This window comes from Bactrocera latifrons, unplaced genomic scaffold (assembly GCF_001853355.1).
Source record: "Bactrocera latifrons isolate USDA-ARS-PBARC rearing strain unplaced genomic scaffold, ASM185335v1 scaffold_179, whole genome shotgun sequence".
NCBI classification, from domain to species: Eukaryota; Metazoa; Arthropoda; class Insecta; order Diptera; family Tephritidae; genus Bactrocera; species Bactrocera latifrons.
This window is the reverse complement of record NW_017535285.1, coordinates 242633-268464: the sequence shown is the minus strand read 5'-3', so window position 1 is coordinate 268464 and position 25832 is coordinate 242633. Positions and strand designations below refer to the sequence as shown.

At 36.0% G+C, this 25832-nt stretch overlaps 3 protein-coding genes across 3 annotated transcripts in view; all 3 read left to right on the top strand.

The window, feature by feature from the left end:
- The first annotated feature begins 522 nt into the window (after positions 1-522).
- Positions 523-897, top strand: LOC108967136. Its single transcript, XM_018930383.1, has one exon. It carries the CDS (start codon positions 625-627, stop codon positions 793-795), a length of 171 nt encoding a protein of 56 aa, XP_018785928.1. The 5' UTR covers positions 523-624; the 3' UTR covers positions 796-897.
- A 1139-nt stretch (positions 898-2036) lies between these two features.
- On the top strand, positions 2037-5053 carry LOC108967125 (pickpocket protein 28). Its single transcript, XM_018930368.1, has 7 exons — positions 2037-2198; positions 2285-2485; positions 3364-3487; positions 3640-3788; positions 3855-4062; positions 4410-4998; positions 5046-5053. The coding sequence occupies exons 1-7, from the start codon at positions 2068-2070 to the stop codon at positions 5051-5053; spliced, it is 1410 nt and encodes a 469-aa protein (XP_018785913.1). The 5' UTR covers positions 2037-2067.
- A 3147-nt stretch (positions 5054-8200) lies between these two features.
- Positions 8201-25832, top strand: part of LOC108967131 (branchpoint-bridging protein) — a 90853-nt gene continuing 73221 nt past the window's right edge. Inside the window, exon 1 of the mRNA XM_018930378.1 lies at positions 8201-8305. The gene's annotated coding sequence lies outside the window, so the exon portion shown is untranslated. The remainder of the gene's footprint in view (positions 8306-25832) is intronic.

The window sequence follows — 25832 nt, the reverse complement described above, 5'->3', positions numbered from 1 at the left end:
TACATACTTATAAATGAGTAAAATCTGTCCATAAATATTTATAAATAAATGCGGCCCAGCGTCCCCTAGCTACCGGCTAGCGTAGGTATGGATGGATGTCCTTTGAAGGTAGTCCTTTGGATACAAATACCACACCGTTTTGGCTACAGAGAGCCGACAACCTTGGAACTAATCGTGTTTACCGTTAGATAACACTTTTAATATAATATTTATCAACTGCTATTTCCTAACAAATTGTAATTTAAAAAATTTTTCATTTGARTTTCGTCGCATATTTGCCAACTAATGTCTTGATTCGCTCGAGTCAAGACGTAACCAAAGTAAACAAACATATTTGTTAACGGCGCAGAATGAGAAAAATGCAGCAAATGMAATTTTTCAAATATTGACAATTGATCTTGTCTTTCGAAGCATCTGTATCAATAAAATGTTCGACGCAAATAGTTTTATATACTCACTTATTGTATGGCCCTGTTTCGTAAAATCGTACACATTTCGGGGTATAAATATCCSTAATATTTTCATTGACATTCTCAGTACTTAACACGCTATTGCAATCAACAGTCTAAGTTGACAGTATTCGGTTTATAGGCGACGTTAAAAATTTATAAAAAAAAATCCAACATGCAGTCATCTATGTTGCTCGTTTCGCTATTGCTGATCTCCACTTTGCTACTGGTCAGCGTTCCGTCTGCAGAATCGACGCTAATTTTATTGCTTTGTGCCCTACGTTCACCGTTATGTCCATTCATCACAACCACAACCACAACTGCTGCTACTGCATCGACTACCTAAATGTGGACAACGATACTAAACAGACAAGGTTTTAAAGAAGTACTCCTTTGTCTATTAATGGATTTGGATAAATAAAAAAAAAAAAAAAGTTAATGCAAATTAGAAAAGTCTTTAATTGTGAGATAGGTATCATTGTCGAAGTTGTGTAGGTTGGAGAGTGGTTTCTATCCAACTGGTGTTGGAAAGTTCGAGTTCTAACATCAATAAAAAATTCGTTTTTTATGAAATTAATGTTTGAAATTTCTAGTTTTTAGGCAGTCGGTTGGCATTTATTCACTTCTCCACTTGATTTCCTGTCTCTTATACACATCTAGATGTGTATAAGAGACAGGGGAACATCCTTGRTCTGTAAAGAAACTACATCAGTTGTTCAAAACCGCGACATACATTTCTGTTTTGGTTTACCGTGTAATACAAATTTTTAATCAAAAAACATTTGATATTAACCCAAATAATGCGACGACACATTGTTGATATCATTTTGGACAAGCTTCTCCAACTTGTGAAGTAATGTGTTGGTATGGTATCAGCAAAACAAATTTATTAAGACGTTATATCCATTTGTATGTCATAAAAACCGCATTTTTTTTTTCAAAATTGTGTAATATACATATATCTGAGGAGCTCGTGTGAAAAGTTCAAATTGTTCGGTCCTGCTGTTTTGAAGAACGGCTCTCACGGTTTTGAAGAACGGCCCTCCCTGTTCTGCTTTGAGAAAAATTCGTTTCAAGTTTCCGAACTATTAGCCGATTTGGCTTAAAATTTTATGAGAATCTTCTCAAATAAATGTACATCTGATATATTATATATAGTACCTATATATTGGGTAGTCGAAAAGAAATGCGCAAGTGGATACAACCTATTTAAGTAATTGATTTTAACAGTTATCCACCACTGCTCGAAGACTTTTGATTTGTCAGACCCCGACTGCTTTTAATGCATGTAATGAGTCACAGAACAGACGATTTATCGAACATTAGTCACGCACACAAATTATTCGGTTAGCGTCCGTCGCCAAATTAAATATCACTTAGCACAGATCAAAAACGAAGGATAACTCATTACYTAAATGTTTAATTACATCCACATCGACGTTCCGAAGACCGTCCCACATTGTAAATGAGTASCTTCGTTGTAATGCCATATGTCTACATACATACATATTTGCCCATACATCCAGCCTATTAATCTGTGTATTTATACGACGGCCTTAGATAAATTAGTTCATTTGATTAAGAACATTCGTCACACAAACAAAACTTTGGTAGTTCAATGGCAAATACTCAAGAAACCAAAAAAATTGTGAAAACTTATTGCAGAGGCAATGTGAAGAAGTTTCTTAAGGAGACCACATTGCATGGCTTGAAATATCTAGCTGATGATAGTATCACCATCTGGGAGAAGTAAGTGTTTGGTTTTTATGAAATACAATATTAGTGCTTCCAAAACTAAACATTTAATTTGATTTTGCGGTTCTTCTTCTTTACAGGTTCTTCTTTTTGTGCGCCTTTCTTGCGGCCATTATAGTAACGGCCAATCTAATTGCGAATGTGTATGCCAAATGGATTAGCACACCCGTAATTATTGGCATAAGCCCACATCCCACCTCCATATTGAGTACACCTTTTCCAGCTATAACTGTTTGTAATATGAATCAGGTGATGGCGAGYCGTGTAGCGAATTATACAGCGTAAGTAGATACGATTAAAATTATGCGATACTAAAAAATATTTCAAATTGAAATATTGAAGACCCATATTTTGACACTCTTGAGAACTTGAAAATAACGAAGCATCAGATCTTCGAATATTAAGAGCATTGAAATCCTAAATGGCCACTGTCACCGTATTTTTTCTCATMAACTTTTCTAAAAGTCTAAAGAACAATGTATCTTTATTGGCGTAGACATCTCTCATGCGCTTATAGCCGAGTTTACAACAGCGCGTCAGTTGTTCTTCCTTTTCGCTGTTTGGCACCATTGGAGATTCCAAGTATAGCCAGTTTCTTCTCCACCTTGTATTTCCAACAGAGTGGAGGTTTTTCCTTTACTTTACTTTCCCCRGCGGACACTGCATTGAATACGCCCAGAGCTGGAGTGTTTTTATTCTTTCGGATGGTACGACCTAGCCAACGTAGCCGCTGTCTCTTAATCTGTTGAACTATGTCCATAATGTGTGCTAATGTGCAAAGGACCATACATCTTCTGCTGAAYCTTTCTCTCGAAAACTCGCAATCTCATCAGATGTTGTCAACGTCTATAGCAGGACGGGGATGATGAGTGACTTGTAGAATTTGGTCTACTCAGTCCGTTGGTAGACGAAATTATCTACGACTTCGAAGTTATGACTGTCAACAGCTCCAGTGGGAGCCAAGTCGCTAGTGCGACGACTATTTCCTTGATGACAGGAGATATTTTTTTTAGCCCTCGTTCACCACCAGACCCATTTGCTTTTTAACCGTAACAATGTAAACGAAAGTCTTCGTTTTACTTTAATTTAAGATCTCAGTTGAGCTGAGCACTTTTATGAAGAGTCTTACTTTATGTTTATATTTCCATTCTTTTTACAGCGATTCCAGCGAGGGTGTCTTAGTAAAMCTACTGTGCAATATGGGATCAATAGTGGATGAAAAAGTAATGGAATCGCCAAATTTTCAGTCTAACAATTTGACATTTTCAACATTTTTACTTCAGGTGAGTATACAAATATTATTATCTTGCGTAAAAAATTTATTCTATTTTAAAAAGTAATTTTGGAACCCCGATATTTTAAGGCATTTTTCTATTACATATTTTTCATTATCAGCTCAATAATTTTAATTGTATCGCTCYTTACACTTTTCTAGCACGCCCAACCTTGCTCTCGTATGTTACTCTCTTGTTCGATTGGTTCCTCTGTACAGAACTGCTCAGATCTATTTCATGAAATCATGACAGATGAGGGTCTTTGCTGCGTTTTCAACGTTTTACATCCTGATTTTCTATTTAAGGGCAAGTAAGTGTTTTTAAATGACTTCAAAGATTGTCTTAAGATTTTTTTACTGGCTTTCCATCATTGCAGCACTAATAAAATAATTAGCGACTATGAACGTGCCGATGACGCTATACCGATCGATTGGAATCCGGAAAGTGGTTATCCTAAACTTTTACCAAAAAATTACTATCCACGTGCAGCATCTGGAACGGGTGTATCAATGGGTCTAACGCTGATATTAGACGCCGAAATAGATAACTATTATTGCTCAACAACCAATGGACCAGGTTTTAAGGTGAGTTAATAGCAATAATATTTATATTAAATACGAGTTTTTGAAGGTTTGTCAGTTACTGCAATTTTCTTCTTGGGTTTGGCTCTTTCTACGACGAGAGAAAGTACTCTCTTTTTCTCTTTTCATCYCTATCTTTCTCCTTTCATCTCTATCTTTCTATCGCGCACTATTTATCTCTTTATCTCTCTCGAGTACTATTTGTCTCTTTCYTTTTTTATCTACCTCACTCTCTTTTACATCTTACTGTATACATCTTACTTTTTTTCTATTACTTTCTTTCATATCTCTCTCTCTCTCTTCTGTTCTCCTTCTCCCTTTCTCTATGCCTTGTTATTTCTCTATTCCAGATCGGCATGCACAATGCAATCGAAGCGACTAAAATCAGAGAAACCGCGCTCATTTTGCCCTTGGGTTTCGAGAGTCGTTTACGTATCGATGTCATTAGTACCGAAGCCACCGCCACCGTACGCAATTTGCGCCGCAATGACCGCCAGTGTCTGTTTAATGGCGAGGGGAACTTACTCTATTTCGCACATTACTCGCGACGCAATTGCGAGAGCGAATGTCAAGTGAAATATATCTATGAACAATGCAAATGCGTACCGTTCAATTTACCGCTGCTTTTTGAAAATGCAACCATATGTAATGTACAACAAACAAATTGTACCAGTTTAGCCGAAAATAAGTGGATGAAGGGTGATGGGGGCAGTAGTTGTCGTAAATGTTGTTTACCCGCTTGCTTTGATTTGAGCTATAAAGCCGATGCTACTTCGACACCTTTACGCGCTTACAACTATCTGACCCCACCAAGTATACTRAAGAATATGTCAATGGAGTATATTAACAAGAATGTTGCGGTGGTGCATTTCTTCTATCGCGAGTCTGTATTTCATGGTGATCTGAAAAATGTCTATGTCGGCTTTACAGAGTTTCTATGTGAGTATTTTTGCGCTCTTATTAATTTTTTTTCTAATCCTAAAAAGCTTCCTAAAAAAATCATGATTATTATTATTCACTTTTTAACCAAAGCTAATACGGGCGGCATTATGGGCTTGTTTATGGGATTTAGTTTCATATCTRTTGCCGAAGTAATTTATTTTGCTTTCATGCGTCCCATATTCGAGTTGATTTTGCCGTTGAGAAGGCAAAGAATGATCCAACGCAGAGCTAACTCAATGTTGGGTTTGAGGTAAAGTTGTTAGTGGCTTGTGTGATAATTAGTTGAGTTTGGGGCATTGCTATTAAATTTGAAATTTTCTTAATTTTTTTGTTTCTTTTTACAAGCAGACCGCATTTTCAACCACACCATCGATTTCTGAGAGCCAACTAAGTGACAATTAGATCAGTGTGGCTTTTATTCGACTGCAAGATATATAAAACCATATATAGTATATAACATATATATAAAAACTAAGCAGTTGGTATTTTCGCCATCATTTTTCAATAAAATAAAATAAAAATGGAATATATTTCACGAATAAAGTTGAAAAACGCAAGTCATTGGAGATTATTTGAGTAATTGAGGATTATCTTTTGCAATACTGAGTCATGAAAAATAAAAAAATTTAAATAAACTCAAAATTTTGGTTGGACTTCAACATTTTGGGGTATGAAAAATAGATTTAGGCCCATTCTCAGATCTTTACTCAATTTTTTCAAACCCACAAATTTTCARCAAAATCGGTCCAGCCGTTTTGGAAGAGTTTGGCAACACCGTGGCACAAGAATTTTATATTATATATTAGATACTCTAATACTCTAGGTTCTCCGACTTTTCCTTCTGGGTATTAACAACGTTTGAGCAAACTTAAGGGGTATTTTTTGGTTATTGGGTAGTCGAAAAAGTCTTTTCGTATTTCTAATCAAAGTTCAACTTATTTTTTTTTTTAATTTATAATGAACTTTAATGACCGAAATAAGTACCATCTTTTGCCATTTTTCCGCTAGAGACATTGTTCCATAAGTGGAAAACCAGTCTGGTTTCTCTGCGACAAGTAATTTTCACATCCTTGAAGCCATTAAGGGAGTTCTGCATTGACCGAAACAAATGGTAGTCCGATAGTGAAAGATCAGGGCTATATGATATGACATCAAAACTTGCCAGCCAAGCTCTCACAGTTTTTGCCAAGTCATCAAAAATGTGTGTGGTCTAGTGTTGTCCTGATGGAAGATGAAGCCCTTTCTGTTGATCAGTTCTGGCCGTTTTTTCGATCGCTGGCTTCTATCTCATCAGTTSACAGTAAAATGTACAATCAATCGTTCGACCAGGCTGGAGCAGCTCATAGTGGATAATGCCTTTCCAATCCCACAAAACACTCAGCATAMTCTTTCGAGGCACCAGTCTTCGCTTTGCGAGCATTTGTTGAGCTTCACCACGCTTGAACCATGATCTTTTTCGCACTTTATTGCCGTATTTGATCCGTTCATTCGTCTCCTGTTATCATTCGCTTCAGAAATGGTTCAATTTCATTTCGTTTCAGCGAAGAATCACAGATGTTAATTCGGTCCATTAAAATTTTCACAGACAATTGATGTGGTATCCAAACATCGATCGACCGTTTGATGTTGAATGTTAAGTTCCTTAGCGATGTCATGGCTGCTTACATGACGGTTCTAGCCAAGCTTTTCCATAATTTCATTGAYTTTTTCAAGGATAGATCGCCCAGAGCGAGGTGCATCTTTCATATCGAAATTTCCAGAACGGAAGTGAGCGAACCATTGTTGTGCTACATGAACTGATACAGCATCGTCTCCGTTAACTTCACAAATTTCATTGGTGGCTTGCGTTCATTGTAATTTATCTGCCATTTGAAATTCGTTCGTCGAACCGTCCACTTTAAGTTGAAATATCATATCTCATAAACAGAAACTAGGCCTAATTTCGTGATTTCATTTTATAGTTAATCAAAAAATGCGTCTCTTAATACCGTTTTTTCAATATCTGGTTACCAACCAGTTAATTTCCTGTTAATTTAACCAATACTCCTACTTTCTTTAAGGTAATTGAGGAAACGGCCCTTAGCATACATATTTTTGCCATGAAAACGCCGCCCATAAATTAATTAGTCTTCGGAATTGGGTGAAGAAAGCTCATAAGTCAACCATATGTTCACCATAAAAGAGTACAGAAACTCTGATAAGCAACTAGTAGAGGCATAAGCATCCATTTATATAGTATGTGCATATTTTGAGCAATGTAATATCGAAGATCTATGTTTGTTTGTATGTATAGAAGTATGTATGCACATATGTCTGTGTGACTGTAATTTGAATTTATTTCACCTTTTGCTCGCAACTCAGCACACCGAATGAAGCGGGCAAAATAATGTGTGGGCATTTTAGGTTCMGGCGAAATTCTGTTATTGAACCTTGGCAAAAAATTAAAGAAACAAAGCACAAAACAAAACGAAAAGGCACCAAAATAAAGCCAAATAAATTCCCAAAAATGTATTATGCACACATCATTTGCATCGCAAGTTTGGTTAGTAAAGACGATATGTAATTGCTAAAGCGCAAAGTATTTCAAGCATGAAAGCATAAATCTGAGCCGARAAATACCAAAGCACACCAACTGATTGAGTCCAACGATGCGGTGGAAATAAATAACAAATGACTAGTATTACGGTTGTGGGTGTGGGTGAGTTGAACCTTTATCAGAATTTAATAAGATACGCAAGAGTAGAGATTTGGTTGCGATTTTGGATAGTTTAAGTGCTCCTACTTAGTGTGCTGGTGGCCATATGTATATACATACATACATTCATACATACTTCGATTTAATTCTGAATATATAATGTATTTTATTTTTACAGTGAATAAAAAACATTTTTTGGAACGTGAGAAATATTTATAGAATTTAATTTGGTGGTGGCTCACGAGTCTACCAAATTACTACTTTCGGAATTTTTTAATGAATTGTGGCAATATAGGACCAAAATTGTTTTATTTCGAAAATTTTGGTTCTCTGTTTGGTTACGTAACCTCAATTTATTATTAATTTCCAATTTTTTTATTATACATATTTTTTGGTTACATTATTTTATATATTATATTACTATGTGTGTTTTATTTTTCTTCCTTTTTCAGGTTAATACCTACATATAAGTACATAGCACAAAAAGTTTTGAAACCGCTCTAATATATGCTGCTGGAATGGTGTAAAAATCTACTAATTGTTATGACATCCGACTTATTTGTATCGATCAGCACAACAGCAGTTCGAAAACACAATATTTACTTGCCGGTAAGTAWCAATTTAATACCTACATTTTTATTCAATGAAAAATATTTTGTAACCCAACCATATATTTTTGAGTTCTCGTCTGCCCTGAGCATAATTAAAACTTTATTAAAGATGGTATAAATTGTGTTTTCTGCTTCCTATATATATATAATTTTTTTAGTATAACTTTAATAATTTTAAAATAAAATACATTTATCTGATATAACAGATAAAAATCCATCACAAATACAAAGCATTTCTTGTAGAAACTTGTTTTTGATCGGTCAATTTGTTAGACAACTATATGTATAATAGTCTGATCTGAACAATTTTCAAAGGGAGTCAAGATTGTTTACTCGGCTAAATGTAAACAGAATTTGTGAACCTGGCAAAATGTAAATAAAAGGGTTATTGACCTTATAATGTAAACAAAAGAGTCACCAGCCCCATAAAATGTAAACAAAATCTTAACAAACTTGGCTAAATGTATACAAAAGGGTCATTGACCTCATAAAACGTAAACAAAGGGATCTGCCAGCTTCCGATGAAATTCCCTAGAGATTTTCAAATCACATCACATCGAGACGTAAGAGTCATCTCAGCACCGCCAGCTGGCAGCCGGCTTCCCGTGAGGTCACCTCATTACTTTTTAATCACATCGCATCGAATCGCTATAGTCACCTARGTACTGGCGAGGMCTGCCAGACACGATGTCTGCCTTYRTTTTATAGAGGAAACTCCATAACTCGTTTATGGGGTAAGTCAGATATTTTATATGATCGTTTCAAATCCTGGAAACTGATAGATTTCTCAGGACTTCTTACCAAAATACGCTTGTGCTGCAGAAATATCCATTGTTGTTTTTTGTTGTATAAGATATTTATTTATATTCCATGCCAYGCAGACATTTCTTGGTCGGATATAAATGCACAAACATAGATCTCTATAGTTGGATCGTCACGTCGTGTTTAAATATTTATTTCCGATGCCACTCAAACCGGTAATGGGTACAATAGATTCGACTACATTTTTTTACTCTCGATCTTTCATATGACTTTCGACAGCCCAGAAACCTTTGAGATTTAAATTTTTTAAACGTAGCTCTTTTAAAAGTGGTTCTCTCACTCGTGTCATTTCGTTAGCATAGTTATTGTTGTTGTTGTTGTAGCAGAAAAATTTTGCCGAGTTGACAATCCATTATCGGTTAAAAAAACCGGGTTCGTACCGGTTACGAAGACCCGACTGTCGTGGGAACGGTGCTCTCCCGCATTCGTCAGTTCTCATTGGCTGTGGTTTCTCCATAACACATACTACCCAATCTGCCTCTCACTTAACAAACAATACTCTATGAGCGCCACAAAACTTACGCGGTAAAAATTTCAAAACAACATTAACCGTTATACGCTTTCATTATAAATTATGAAATTTACAAATTATTATATCGCTTATTAAGACCTTTAACTAATTTCGCTTATTTTCAAATACTTAAATACAAAAGGCAAAAAATCTACGAAAAGTTGTGACTAAAGTGTGCCACATAAGTGTGTCTTCTCTCGAACAAAGTAGGCACACTTAAGTACAACAATGTAAACTTTTCATCCACAGCTGCTTCAAGGTTCCATAGGTATCTGCCAAACCGAAAAATTTCGCACAAATWCTTGCAACGACGACGGCAAACTTGGTTGTGTGAAGCGAAAAATTATTAGAAAAGTTATGAAGGCGTAGAGCTAGCTGGCTCGCTGACGCGGTGAGTCGATGGCACACCGACTGGCGAGGGAGCTGAGAACGACACGACAACAAAGTGGGCTCAATAAAGCGTCTGCATATAAAATACGCCCACATCCATGCACATACACACAGCTGTAGCTACTATGTGTTGGCATAATGCAATGCAAAAGTTCAGCACTTGAGCTATTAATAATGAAACAATAAGAAAATTCAAAGCAGCTGAGTGTCGACCTGTCGACTAACGGTATTGGCAATGGGAACAGTTGTGATGTACTTCGTTTTTAGGTATGGGCGCGAGTGGTAGTTGACGGCGTTGCAGGAGATATCTAGCATAAATGCACGTATGTGTGTATGTAAATATATATATGTGTGGGTGCAAATGCATATATATCTGTGTGCGGATGTGTGCGTGAAATTTGAGCGAAAACGAAGCTTCAAAAAGGTGTTGAAAATTTAATTATAAAACCTGAAGACATGCGGGTCACAGACGCGCAAGCTCTTACTTTCAACACGGACACACAGAAATACACACACATACATTCTATGTGCCGTGCATGAAAATAAATGCATAGTTGTGTGCGTGTCTGCAGACAGAAAGTGTTAGCAATCTTCAAAGATGATGATRATATATGCAGGTTGGCTTTCTCACTATATATGGACATATGTATGTATGTATGTATATGTATATCTACACATATATATATATATATTTATTTATGTATGCCCTCACACACACATTTGTATGTATTTAATCACAAAACTAATTAACTTGTAAATTAACTTGTATTGCTACAAACACAAACACCAGCAATAACAACAACACAAGTAACAACAGCAAGAGCACAATATCGTCTCCGAAGTTTCTGCCTTTCTGTACTGTACCGTCGTGCACTGCATCCTTATATAAATAGTTAATTTTTTATGCATGATTTTACCATGCAGACATTAACATATGTATATTTGCTGCTATAACTGTCAGCATATGTGAATAGCCTCTAATGTATGTACAATACTTATGCAGTCGTATGGGCGTATGTGTGTCTATAAGTCAGCTTTGCCACTTGGAGAATTCAATTTGGTTTTGAGTCTTATTAGCGCAATCGAAACCGCAGGCGCACTTAAGAAGCACCGATATGAAAGCCAATAAGCATGTGGACAGACATATAGTATCGAACAAAAAACATAGATATGAAAAGATTTTACAAAAAATATGTGAAGTAGTACTTTAGTCGAGAGACATGAATTTCGGATAGTTTTTGAAGTGTCGTGAAGGTTTTCTGAAAATTTCCAGTAGAAACTGAAAAATCGTGACTATCGTTTTTAAAATGCAGTTTGGAGAAATACGTACTTATATATATCCGATATAATAACCGATATAATAACCTATATAATACCTACATATGTATATTTCCGAAAATTATTGGAATGTTGAAAAATCCTCTTGTAAACATATAAGGGGTATTCAGAGCAGCTTTGTTAATTCGTTAATCGTTACCCGGTAGTTTTTTCCGTGGGTTTTTGTACAATTAACAGATTATCGTATTATCGAGTATCGAAGTACCAAACTGGCAAGCATGATCGTTTTCAACTCAGCTATTTTGTTTGTGTTATTGTCTCAAAGGTTAGCTTAATTGCGAAATAAATACATTTGCTGTCTACTACAAATTAGTTTCTGACAAAGTTTTCAAAAGTAAGTATTTGATATAATTGAATCAGCTGTTTTGAAACAAAATCTACACCCACTACTGATGTACAGCAAAAAGTATGTTCACAGCAAAGTGTTTTAACGAAGTCTCAACTAACGAACTATTAACAATTTCGGTCTGAATACCCCTATAGTATTCTGGAATAGTTAAACTTTGAAAATACGTATACAAAATCAGTGTTTTTTTATTTCTTCTTACACTATAATACGCTTTATCGCTATAAAAGCTTCTTGAAGTTGAAGGGGTATATCCTTCCCAAAAGCTTTTTGTTTTAAATTTTTTTCTACGTGCTTTCTATATATTATAGTTTTCCWTATAATGACTTACCAGCCCAAAAACGACGAAAATTTTTAAACTTTCGGAAAATAAATATTTTTTTTTAATTCTAGAAAAAATTATAAATATACTCCTGAAATTTTTTTATTTTCTAAAATCATTTTATTTCATTCTCTCAGACTAGGCCTGCGCTTTAAAAGTATCAAGATCTTTAAAAGTGGTTTTAGTCTTTGCTAAGTGGGTCTGTGTTAAGGTTTGGAAATATCTGAATAAAAACGCACTCTATTAAAAAGAAAATTCGTTCTCACTGTGCTTTCTAATAAACCAGTCTGACAATGAAGTTTCAGATAACGGTTGTATGCATTTATTTATTACAAATTTCGAAGAGTCAGTATTAAACTTTTGGTAGTTCTGGATCGGCGTAGCAACTACGTTATTTATTTGCTTATATATATGTACAAAGTACAACAACAACCACAACATTATACTTTAAAAATCTTTAAAAGTAAGTTAATATTAGTACGAGATTTTAATTCTTCGGGATCCCGAATTTACAAATCCCGAAATTTCGAGATTGATAATCCGGAATATGTATATAATACAACAAAATTTAATATTTCAAAAATCTTGAAAATATGATACCGAAATTTCGATTTCAAAATATTTGAATGCAATTAATGAAGGCATTACCACTATACGTGTATATGTATATATCTGCACTATATACTTTCATGCACACAAGCACATTTGCGCTTTTAATAAACACGACAACACTTCCGCTGACGTCCTCATTACATCTTCGYCGCTTGGTAAATATTAAGTTTTCCGTTTTATTGCACATCATTATAATTTATGCACACATATTAGCCTAATATATGCAAATTGCGATTAATGGCATTAATTTGACACCAAATCAAATGCAACGTCAAGTGAATTTCGTAATATAGAGCAAAACGGCACAAATTAAGGCTCGTCAATGAAATTAGGACAAGCGTTTGATTAGGCTTAGTTTTAGCCAGGAGGTGTGAATTTCATAAAACTTAATTACAATGACTTCAAAGTGTTTTTACCCAYATTATTACTCGTATTAAATCWTTAAGGCATGATTTGTTTTTGTGAGTGTAGAGATCTTGGCAGTTATAATTAGTCAGGTCAACCTATTATTTTTTCGTCGCATATGGATAAGGTATAAAAGAATACTACATGGTTAAGGATTATCAGTGTTCACAACGAATGATGTGGACCTTCGTGATATAGTCTTTGATATACTAAGAACTTGAGAATCATAAACAAACACYAAAACATACACCATCCTTCAAAGGAAACAGCGGATTTCACATTCAGAGCCCAAAGAGTTTACGTAGACCCGTCATGAGAACGGTAATCCAGCAATTCTGTGTTATTCCCGGACTTATCGTGACTCATCGTGGGCAAAGTTCGAGAGGGACGGACTAAGTGGTAGCTAAGGTTCAACTACTTTTATTATTACACTTTATAGCTTATAAAAAGAATCCTTCACCTTAAAACCATATTCTAGACTAGTTAGTACAGAAATTAATGAGTTATATGTGAATCTGGGAGAAAATTCTTAACTCTACAAATACATTTTGGGGATGCTGTTATTTTTTTATCAGAGGACGTGAGCGCTAGAAGTTGAAACGTTCGGCAGTAAGGTTGAATTGAGTAAGTCCACTCTTGACCTATTGCTAAGGGGCAGCACTGGCACACTGACGGCTCGAAAACTGTGGAAGCCATTAGTGCAGGCTTCGCGTACCAAGCTTTCCATACCAATTAGACGTTTTTCGAGTATTATATTTTCCCAGCAGAAGTCTTTGTTATTAGTCGGTGTGTGGAGATAAACCGCCAAAACAACTATCGTAATGAAAGTATTGCCATACTCGGCATAGTCGTGAGGAATTTAAGGCGATCTAAGCTTAAGAGATTAAATCGATACTGGTCCAGGTAGCCGAAAATGAACTGGCTGATGAGCTTTTGCAACTCCACAGCTGTTTCCAGGGTGGTAGGACCGGTACCCTGCATTGCGGTTGGTCCCCATGCAATAACTTGGACCTAAGTATCTGAATAGGAATCACACCGTTTCAATTTCGCGGAGCAGATTACTGAAATTTAACAGTCTGCTAAGCCTATAGAATTCGTTGTGACACAGTGGATCTGTTGCCGCGGGGCTGCAGTYTTCGATCGGATAAAAATGCGAGCCCGTTCATGTTATGTAGATCTGACATGTCGTCTGTATGTATGAAAACGCTCTAGCTCGGAAAATATTCGGCGTAGTCCCCCCCGGGGGAAGTAGTTGTAGAGGAAGACTTCCATTCCATTGGAAAAACCAGGTGGAGAAAGACTGGCGTCTGTTATCCAGATAATCACATAAGCCGTGTCTACACCATTAAAGACAAGAAGATTCTAAAAAACTGTACTTGATTAACCATAAAACGAAATTAGTTTGTKAAACTGCAATGCCCAGCTAATTTTTCTTTAATCTCTACACATTTTCTGAGCTTCATAAAGCGTAATATCTGCAAAAGTGCGTATAAAAAATAATATTAATTTCCGGAAGATAGTCCGTAAAATGCGAATATGTTGTTTGTCTGTATGTTTAGGTGCCGTATGCACTCACCTAAGTTCATATACAGCGTGTGCAGAGCGCCATATTCACTAGCAAAATAGCACATGTCTCTGGCGAACGTTTAAGCGTCTCATCTTCATAAATGGAAAAACTTTTTTATTTGATTTCATTTCATTACACTTTCTCACCCAGTTCAGCTCAACCGAAGTCGCTGTGCATTTGCATAATGACTCTGCGACTGACATGCCGCCAAGCAGACAGGCAGACAAACAGACTGACAGGCAGTTMGACCTGCTGACAGCTGCTCCTACGCACGCACTTGCCCGCATTTAAACGCTTAACCGTCCGACCGTCAATAGCTCATAGCTCAATGCAGACTGCATTTGCATTTCTGCATATGAATGAACTAACCAACTGTCTGCTTGAACCGATGGCATCTGTCAAGCGTGCCATTTGAACCATAGTGGACCAGCGCATCCACATACCTACAAGCATACTGTACATATGCACATACAAGCAAGCACATGACTGCCAGGTCGAAGGTTTCAGCAGCACAAATTGTAAAAAAATATCATTTCACTTTGTGGTATTTATTTATTTTATATTTAAACAAATAAAAGAAAATGAAGAATAAATGACGGTGTCTGAGTGCGCCCTTTGTTTGATGCACCAACGATATGTGTGTGTGGCAAGCAGCGCCGGAAGGCCTTTCTTGAATAAATGTTGATTAAACTAGCCAAGCTGAGGGCCACTTTTATGCTGAAATAAAGATTATTGGCACTTTGGTTGGCGAGATTAAAAGCAAATGCGGGCTTCTTACCGCAACGCATGGTGGCGAGTGATAGGTTGTGGGCAGGACAGCTATGAAGTGAAATTAAATGAGGGTGGACAGGGTGCACGGATATCGGGCTTGCTGATTCTGTGGTACTTAGTTGTTATGCAAGAATATTGAAACTGCTATGAAGATATGTTGATGTACCATAATACAATATAATAATACATTCGTTGTGCTGTCAAAGTCAACAACCGATTTTTTGAAGTATGATTTGCCTTTTGTCTCCAGTTTTGGCGACTATCTCTGCATTGTCGTAATTTTTTTAGCGTGTATTTTCTTGTGTTAATATGGTTTCGGCAGCGATCGAAAACCGATTTATGTAACTGTGGATCTCCGGATATAGCACAATAAGCGGGATCATATAACTTTTCGCTTTAGTTTGGACAGAAGACATAAAAATCGCTTACGGGATTATAGCTGAGTTAACAACAACGTGTCAGTCGTTTCTTTTTTTTCGCAATTTGGCGCCAATTCGAGATACCAAGTGCAGTCAGGTCCTTCCCCACCTGATCTTTCCAAAGGAGGGAATACTTTCAGAGCTGGAGTGATTTCATCTATACGAACGACATGACCTAGCCAGCTGTCTCTTAATTCGCTAAACTATGTCAATTTCGTCGTATAACTCGTACAGCTCATCGTTYSTTCGAATGCGATACTCGACGTTACCAATGCGCAAAGGACYATAAATCTTCCGCAGAACCTTTCTGTCGAAAACTCGTAGCGTCGACCTATCAGATGTTATTATCGTCCATGTCTCTGCACCACCGTATAACAAGACGGAGATGATGAGTGAATTGTAGAGTTTGCTCTTTGTTCGTCGAAAAATCCGAAGTAGCACCTGTGTGCAAAAGTTATTCTGCCTTAGATTTCGAGGCTGATTTGTTAATACTGGTGACAGGAGATATTTCCTCTTGCTCCCGATCCCTACCAGACACATTTATTYAGTCTGGAGAAAGAAAAACTAAGGGCGCGGTTGTTGAGTCCAATGATRTCAATGTCATCGGTCTACGCCAGCGGGTGTACAGTCTTACATAAGATGGTACCTTCTCTATTTAGCTCAGCAGCTCAAGTTATTTTCTCCAGAGGGCTGACAGGCGCATTAAGGCGAGATGGAATGACTTAAATACATGCAGGATCGCCAAGATCATRTACAAGAGCCCCGTTCAAAAAACTCGAATGTCGAAAGGGCTGCATCTTAATAGGTCACAACCTACTGGCATCATATGTGAGTCGGATGGGCATAAATAATGACCATACGAGCCGAAAGTGCAGAGAAGTAGGCTTGAGAGATGTGGTGAAACACCTCCTCTGGCCGCTGTTCAGAGCTATCTAGTACTCATCCTTAATATTTAGGAGCTAAGAAGTATCAAACTTAGATATCAAGTTGCTCTTATAGTTCTCAAAACGCGTTGACGTCCTTAATGACGAATATTTATATCGTTCCCATGACAGTGGGATTGTCAACTCGTACACTTCACGTAAAAGTAAGAAACCTACGAACTTCCATCTGTCATTACTAGGGACCAGTATATCTATATATAGCCTGTTGGCCGTCAGTATAACCTAACCTAACCATTTCCGAAATATATAATATATTAATATATCTGAAAAACATATTTCCTTCGAAGAATTCTTCAGTCGCATCAATTAGTATACACMTAAATAAGAGAATCGTAGTGTTCGAAAATAAAATTAATACCCTAAAAACCCAAATATATATATACAGTTATGTATTATATATAACAGTGTTCGAAAAGGCCTTAACTGAAATTATAACTTCTTTACAGTTGTTAGAAACCGTGAGGCTCACTACGGCTTCTTACCAAAAACTTTGAATTTCCTTGTCTCAAACCACCGAGATTAAAGCAGCTGACATTTCACAGTTGTGTTCTTTTGAGTTGCTTTAAAGTGTTTGCTATCTAACCTACAAATACATTACTATAAGTATAATATACATACAAACATACAGCTGTTTGTTTATATGACAAAAGTGTCTTGTGTATTTGTGCTAATGCGCTCCCTAATGACAGGGCAACAATTGCTGAAGTGTTTGGAGGAGTCGTGTGTAATTAGTATTCTAAGTTGGCAACTTTCCACTTATTGTGCTCACGTTGGAGTTCTTTTGCCATGAATGCGCACACATACGTATATAAATATGATTAAATGCAACGTTTAAGCGTAACAATGCTGGTTTCTCTATACACGCGTAGTATATACTCACATGAATGTATACATTAAGGTGTCGGATTTTTATCAAGCCCTACAAGCCTACAACTGTGGAAAAGGGTTATGCTAATACGAAAACTAACGCCCTACAATAAAGTTCCTATTGGTTTTTTCTATAAACACATTCCCTTAAAAGATATAAGCAGTTAAATTTATGTTTTAAATGTGCTGTATTCATACAGTACACCATGTCGTATGAGCAACAGATAGTTTGTGAGGTACGTGAAGAGTAAGCACATTGCTGGGTAACTTTTAACAGCGTATAACTTTCAAGGGAATGATTTTATGGAGAAAACCCATAAGAACTTTTTTGTAGAACGGTGTATTTTGTATTAGAATATACTAATTTTAAATGTATAGCTTTACCTGCTTAAGGGGCTATACCAGTTTAACGCATGAAATATTAGGCGATTTTTTGAATTTTTTTTTAAAGAAAGTGCTCGAATGAATGTTTCGAACTTCTTTGAATGTAGTAAGATATCTTCTCAGCTATATTTTAAGATTTTTTTTTACAAAAATGTTGAAAAATAACGGAGTTATGTGATGTCAGCCAAATAATAAAAATAAGTGTCCCAATTGCTGACATGATTCCGGCCGAATGAGTAGCTGAAAAAAATCAAGAAAATGTATTAAATCGAAAAAGCAAAAAWTTTTTTTCTTTTTAAATGTCACACTGGTGTAGCCCCTTAAGGGATTATATACAGTTAGAAGGCCGAAAAAATCAAATTTTCAGAATTTTTTTCGGAGAAAACTTTTAAATTTATTGATCCAAAAATTTATATAAATTTTTTGTATCTTTTACTATATTTTAAGACTTAGTATTAGTAAAAATATTTATTTTTGAAAGGAGCTAAGCTGATTTCCGGGAGCTACTCTCAAAGAGGAGACCACTTTATCTCTGAACTGAAGTCTCTTAAATTAAAAAAAAAAAAACCTTTTCGTTAAAGTAATATTAAATCTAGTAATTAATTGGAGGGATAAGCAAAATAAATTTTTTTGACAAAATGACGGTTTGYAAAAATAATCGATTTGAGACCAAAATTTCGGACTAAAATGGTTTCTAAAAAAATATTTATCGGTGAGAATTTTTTTTTTTATTAATTACTAAAAATGTTCGCCGGAATCGAACACCCTAATATATATAGATTTATACCTCTTGTGTTTATACGCGTGTGAATAGTTTCATATTTTCTCGTTTCCTTTAACTCCACAAAGGCGCTGTTTAGTAGTCTTGAATGCACACCAATCCAAGTAAATAAACAACTAATGGTTAACAGTTACATTTTCATACACCTAYATGCATGGCAAGCTTTATTACACGTGCATAATGATGACGGCTTTAAATGTCTGTATGTCAAACAATGCAAAATGCTTGATTTCTTTCATTTCCTCCACATAATATCCTGTGCGGTGCTTGGCTTATGYGTGCAGAAAATAATCGCCACCAGTTTGCATGATGTCTGAGCACTCGTACTAACACTACTTTAAAATGCTGCGTATTTCCTACCATAGCTGTATTTGTGCGCTCGTGTGTATGCATTTAAAAATTGTCCATGGCCGCAAAAAATCAGCACAGCTGCAGCTTCTTATATATGAGTGTGTATATGTATGTGATTGGTATATGTATACAATGTAAATCACATTATCGGTAAAGACAGTGAATTCCAATCTTTTTAAAAGCTGGTTTTGCAACTAAATTGTGTCATGSTATGGCAATTTCTACCGCTATTAAATATAGGTTAAACTTTGCTATAGGTGCCGTTATAAATATTTGAAAGGTGTTGCCTACATTTAGGGTTATTGCAAGAATTTTATCCAAGTCACACACCTATTTAAGTGTTAGCAGATTCGTAAAACAGCACGGCCTCAGTGAGGTTAAGCGCAGTCGTACAGGCAACGTTTTGAATTTGTTCAAATTATTTTGCTATTAGTGGTTCTTGTTTTATTACGGRTTTTACTGGCTGAGTAGAAAATATTTGTTACACCGATCTACTATCAATATCTTAATATATCGTTGAATATCGTTTGGTTGTAAAGAAATTAAGATTAATTCTCATATTTTTCATTACAACGCTTCCAATACTGCGTTTTGGGCAATATATTCGTACTGTTCCTTTTTTTCTCTCATGGTAGTGTCTGAGTGTACTACTTTCTCTCTCTTTCTTTGTTTCCGTAATATCGTTTTAAATCGACCATCAATTAATTTGTTCGAGAGAATACTTTTTTTTTGTCACTAAAGTAGTATTTTGTTCTCAGAGCGGAAGCACGGAATCCCGTCTTGCTCCTAGTATTTAGTTGTATTGCTTTTTAGTTGGAAAATACTTAAAGAATTCGATAACTGAGGTCCTAGATCGATTATTTACATAATATAAGACATATTGCCGAATAAAAAGAACTTGATTTTGATCAGACAGTTTTTATGGTAGCTTATTCCTTACTGGTCCAATTTCGGTGATTCSAACAAATTAGCAGATTCTTGGGGAGAAAAGGATGTGCGTGTGTTTTCAGATCGATATCTTATACCTGCTGACGACAATCTTACGCCACGGCGCTCAAAAGCACAACGGATCAAATCAATGCGTTGACCCGGCATTTTCAGCAACTATTGGCAGTATCTCTCCCAGTCGCACTTATTACAAATGGCCTCCAGGTATTCTGGATTGAACTTCCACAAGCTTTTGCACAACTCWCCACTCAAACCATCAAGACCTGGGGGACCAGGCCAAAGGCGTAGGTTAATATAGACAGACAGATATGGCGAAATCGAYTTAGTACTATATTTCATTTAGGGTCTCCGACATTTCCTTCCGCGCATTACAAGCTTCTTGGCAAACTTAATATGCCCCCCTCAGGGTATAAAACATAATTTGCTGTGGGTTGAGAGCAGAAAGCGCACACAGGTGGTTTCGCGRGTACTATTTATTATGTACTAAACCCTAATATAATCAGCTTTAGTACGCCACTCAGCTTTGAATCTCTTAAGTTGAACTTCTTCAAGTTCATCCAAGGATATTTGTTATACTGTTTGACCCCCGCCCCACACTCATAATAACGGCCAACATGAGAATTGTACACTTGTACCCTTTTATGGTGGAGTAGCAAACACTTTGCACTGTGGCAAGCTGACCCAATTATTAGTAACGCTCATGCATTGCAAATAGAAAAGGACCTGCTATCCCTACGCTTTCCCTGCCGCTGCCAGAGGATTTCATGAAATGAATGGTAGCCCTGAACTTAGCTAGCGCAGCAGTAAAATAAATAGTTGTAATAAATAGGAAAATATAGCGCGGGTTTACCTGCTACTGAATTCCGTCATTCTCCAATGGGACCATATATGTATTTGTGTAATTTTATAAGTGACTATGGCACTGCATATGTAATCACATCTCCAGCTGCAATCGTAAAATGAAAATAAAAAAAAACACACACACACACACATCTGCATACAAGTTCTTCTCGTGCGTTTAAATTAAATTGCCAATGCGTTTACSTAAAACTGTTCCCAGTATTCGCTATTTGCTGCTCTTATTATTGTTGCTGGTGTTGTGATTGTATACAGCTGCACATTYGCCTACAAGCGTAAGCTCACGCTGGCGTATGAGTAACTGCATTGAAAGCTTAATTTATGGCTTTTCTGGAGCGTAAGGGTTACCCAAGCAAATTACCGTTATGCGATAAGAGCGACTAGAAAGGGATGGAAAAAGGAAAGGTGAGCGCTAGTAAACGTGCGCATGAGTGAGAAAGGTAGTGAGGAGCTGGAGAGCAAGCGAGAGTGACAGTGACTGAGTGCAAGCGAGTGTTTTTTGAAAAATTGCTAAATGTCGAAGGGCGCACAATAACAACAAGTTGAAAAAAACAAGAAAACAATAGCAAAGCGCAACAACAACGGGCACAGAAGGAACACCGCTAACCAAAGGTTAAATTGGCAGGTGGCGTTAAGCTGCACACACACATACATAAGCGCAAGCACCAATGATTGAAAAATGTGGGCATATGTGTGTGTGYGCGTGTTTGTCACTGCTTGTGCATTTGGCCGAATTGTGTTAGATAGTAGCAGAAGCGGCGCTAGAGCGCGCTCGCTGTTGCGCCGCGGTTGAAATTTGTTGTTTATATATGTATGTATGTATGTGTTTGAATGGGCCACAAGTGAAACACATTCTTGTGGCATAAACCAATACACTTGCATATGTAACATATATATGTATGTACATTTGCAAACATATTTAAAGCGACTTCCAACAATGTTGAAACAGCTTSACTTTCTTGCATTCCGCTTTGCCACCCGCTCATCGCAATTACTCAATAATAATAACAAAAACAGTAATAACAAAAACAATAACAACAAGAACAGTGACAAATACCGTTAAATTCAGTTGCACCCAGGCTAAAACACCCTTCATACGTACATTTCTTATAGCATAAGAGGTAAAAAAAATCTTTATATTAATTATGCTAAGTTGTTGTTGTTGTTTGAACTATTTTTTTCGAAGATTGTAGAATTGCCTTGAAAAATAAAGTATGGCAAATTTCGTTAAGATATCTCGTCAAATARAAAAGTTTTCCATGCAAAGACTTGATTCCGATCGTTTAGTTTGTATGGTAACTATATGCTATAGTTGTCCGATCTGTACAAGCTTTTCTGATATTTTACCGTTTCTTTGAAGAATAATCTGTGACAAATTTCGTGAAGATATCTTGTAAACTTAAAAAGTTTTTCTTACAGGGACTTGATTCCGTTCGTTTAGTTATGGCGACTATATAGTCATCCGATCTATACAATTTCTTCGAAGATTGTGACCTAGCCTTGGAAAATAACTCATTCCAAATTTCGTKACTATATCTTGTAAAACAAAAAAGTTTTCCATACAAAGGCTTGAATTTGATCGATCAGTTTGTATGGCTGCTATATGCTAGAGTCCGATTTATACCATTTTTTCGGAGATTGTGACCAAGCCCTGGAAAACAATATATACCAAATTTCGTGAATATATCATAAGAAATAAAAAAGTTGTCCATACAAGCATTTAATTTAGAATGATCGATTTGTATGGCAGCTATATGCTATATTGATCCGATCTGTGCAACCTCTTCGAATATTTTACCATTTCTTTATTTCTTTGAGGAACAATCTATATCAAATTTCTTGAAGATACCTTGTTCTCATCGCACGTACATGGCAAACTTAATATACTCTGTTGAGGGTTTAAAAGAGAGAAAGTATGAAAGGAAAGGTCACATTTTTCCAATACGCTCGTACTTATGAAATTTGCAATTGACACCCGCTATAATAGCATATCGAATTGTCGGCTCTCATCGTCTTCACCCAAAAGCTTTAGTACTTTACAGTTATAATGGTGCTTCGCTGACAACATATTTCACACACACGCACACGTGTGTGCATGTATTTGTGTACCAAACGATAATTTAAATATTCATGATGACTCAATGGTATTTCAACATGCGCTTTAGTGGCGAATCGTTTGGCTTTTAACTGTTGTCAGCACATTATTTTACATCTTTATTARTGAGCGATTATGCATACATATGTACGTGCGTGTGTGTATATATGCATCGATGACACTTTAATGCTTGGAATTTTGTAATTGCGACTGTGTAAAGTTCAGCATGGCAGGGGCTCTTAGCCGCTTAACTATGCCGTTAAGTGAATAAAGCAYAAAGCGAAGAACGGCATAAATTATGCTCAAGTTCTGCGCGATAAAAAAGCTATTATTAATACTGTTTTGATTGCTTAGAGGCTTTTAGTTGCGCCAAAGTTGTGAAAAAATGATTGACATTCAATTGGATTTATTTCGACTTCCTGGATTTAAAAATGAGAATGGGTAATGATAGAAGACAAATTAATTTTTCTTTACAATGGCAAATGTACGCTTTCCTGGCAAGTGAACCATAATTAATAGCGGGGTCGAAAGCTTTGGTGTACATTAGAAATGAAGCAAAGTGAATGATTTTGTAATTTCGTTTGCGGATAATAGTAAAAAATGTTGCGGAGGGATGTGGGAGTAACATAGAAACTTTCGGGCGTAGAAAAGATCAAGTGGTACAAACTAAAATATTATTATTTTTTATTTATGGTTTTGTATTCTACGTAATATAAATTTAATACCCCCACAGTTGTGTTTCTTATAGCTTAAAAGAGAATAAAAATATCTTTATATTRATTTTTTTCGGTGATTTTGTATGGCAGCTATATGTTATGGTGATCCGATCTGAGCAATTTGTTGAGATACTATTATAGCGTTGCTTTAGAAAAATATATATGCCAAATTTCGTGTCAAATTAAAAAGTGTATCATACAAGAACTTGCGTTTGATCGTTCAGTTTGTATGACAGCTATATGCTATAGTGGTTCGATTGGAAAAATTTCTTCAAAGATTGTAGCGCGGTTTTAGAGAATAATCTATGCTAAATTTTGTGAAAATATTTTGTCAAATAAAAAAGTCTTCCAAAAAATAATTTGTTTTTGATCGATCAGTTTGTATGACAGCTATAGTCTATGGTGATCCGATACACGCAGTTCCGACAAATAAGCTGCTTCTTGAGGAAAAAAGAAGGTGTGAAGAATTTGAAATCGATATTCCACCCAGTCAAAGATAAATCGTCTACTTTGTAGTGTCTCCTACGTTTACTTATGCTTGTTTCAACTTGATGGCAAATTTAATATACCCTGTTCAGAATATAAAAATGTAATGCATGTGATTTGAACTTATGATTCACTGRGTAATCGTCACGAACTTAACGTGTTTGTTTAATTTATTCCTCAACACAATAAAGCTCGTTACCCAGCGAAAGTATTGTTAAACTCCTCTTGATTGACATTGCTTCACATGAAAGACGATTTATTTGTTGTTTTTTATTTACTTTTAAATTTGTCGATAAATTGAAATTTTAAACTCATTAGCGGTAAATGTGACGCACAAAAGTACAAACATACATACATATGTGCTTCGTGTGCAGAGGTATATGTACGTGGGTGGGTTTTTGATTTTGCATATTGGACGAAAAGAAGTGAAAGTTTTAAAAAATTTTATTGGTGGATATATATAACCGATCTGATTTTTGAAATAAATTGTGTAGAACTTTGAAGATTTTTTTTTTGGGTTTTTGAATTTGATATACATATAAGAAGCTATTACTGCCACACAACTGTTTTCGGAGGTTTTTCCTGAGACTGGGGACTGTTTTAAGGTAGTTAATTTTTTTTTCCAAAATGAATCGTCGGTTATTAAAACCCATTAAATTTTGTAAATTTACATTATTTTTGCTATAAAGAACCATTAGATTGCCCGTTGATAGTTCAGAGCTGAATCTCACAATTGCACTCAAAATTTGTATAATATAATTACTAAAAATTAGGTAATTGACAACTTGATATTTAAAAACTTTCAGTAAGGAATGCCACGCTTCCAGGCAGTGAACTCAAAATGGCACCCTMGTAAATTCAAATTAATAGATGATATAAACTTCTATATATAAATGCGTATATAGAAGTGTAATCAATGGCATGGAGCGAAAAAAAATTGTGGCCAATAATGCCACATATGTATATATACACATATATACATTATGACAAAAAAGTATCCGGAAATTGTTATTTAAATTCTCCGTTAAATGATATTTAAAAAAAAATGTATTTTGCTAAGATGGTAGGACTSTCCTTAATTACTATGCCAAAATATGAGCGTGATCTGTCAATCTGTTTTCATCAGTAGCTGCTGAAGTCGGCACACCTCAGTAGTGCGTTTCAACGGATAAAAATATCGTAGAAAGAATTTGTTTAAAATTTTGTATTTCTAACCAAATATCGTCTGCGGAATCGTTGCGAATGTTGGAAAAGGCTTACGGTTCAGATTTATCAAAAACACAATCCTACTAGTGGCACAGAGCCTTCAAAGACGGGCGAGAGATTGTTGAAGACATGCCTGGATGACCTTCGACCACTTCAACTGATGAAAATACTAAAAAAAAAGKGAAAGTTATGGTACATGAAAAACGTCAGATAAGTGTTAGAGAGGTGACAAGAAGGCTTGGCCTCTCTCGCGAGTCCGTTTGAATGATTTTGGTGGATATTTTGGGTATGAAGCGCGTACCTGCTCGATTCATTCCGATAGAGCTGATTTTTTTTTTTTAAAGAGCACCGTAAACAGGTCTTTTTGGACTTGATCGTGTAAATTC

Excerpts from the sequence above, each read along its gene's own strand:
- LOC108967136 (XM_018930383.1), top strand. The coding sequence starts at position 625 with ATGCAGTCATCTATGTTGCTCGTTTCGCTATTGCTGATCTCCACTTTG.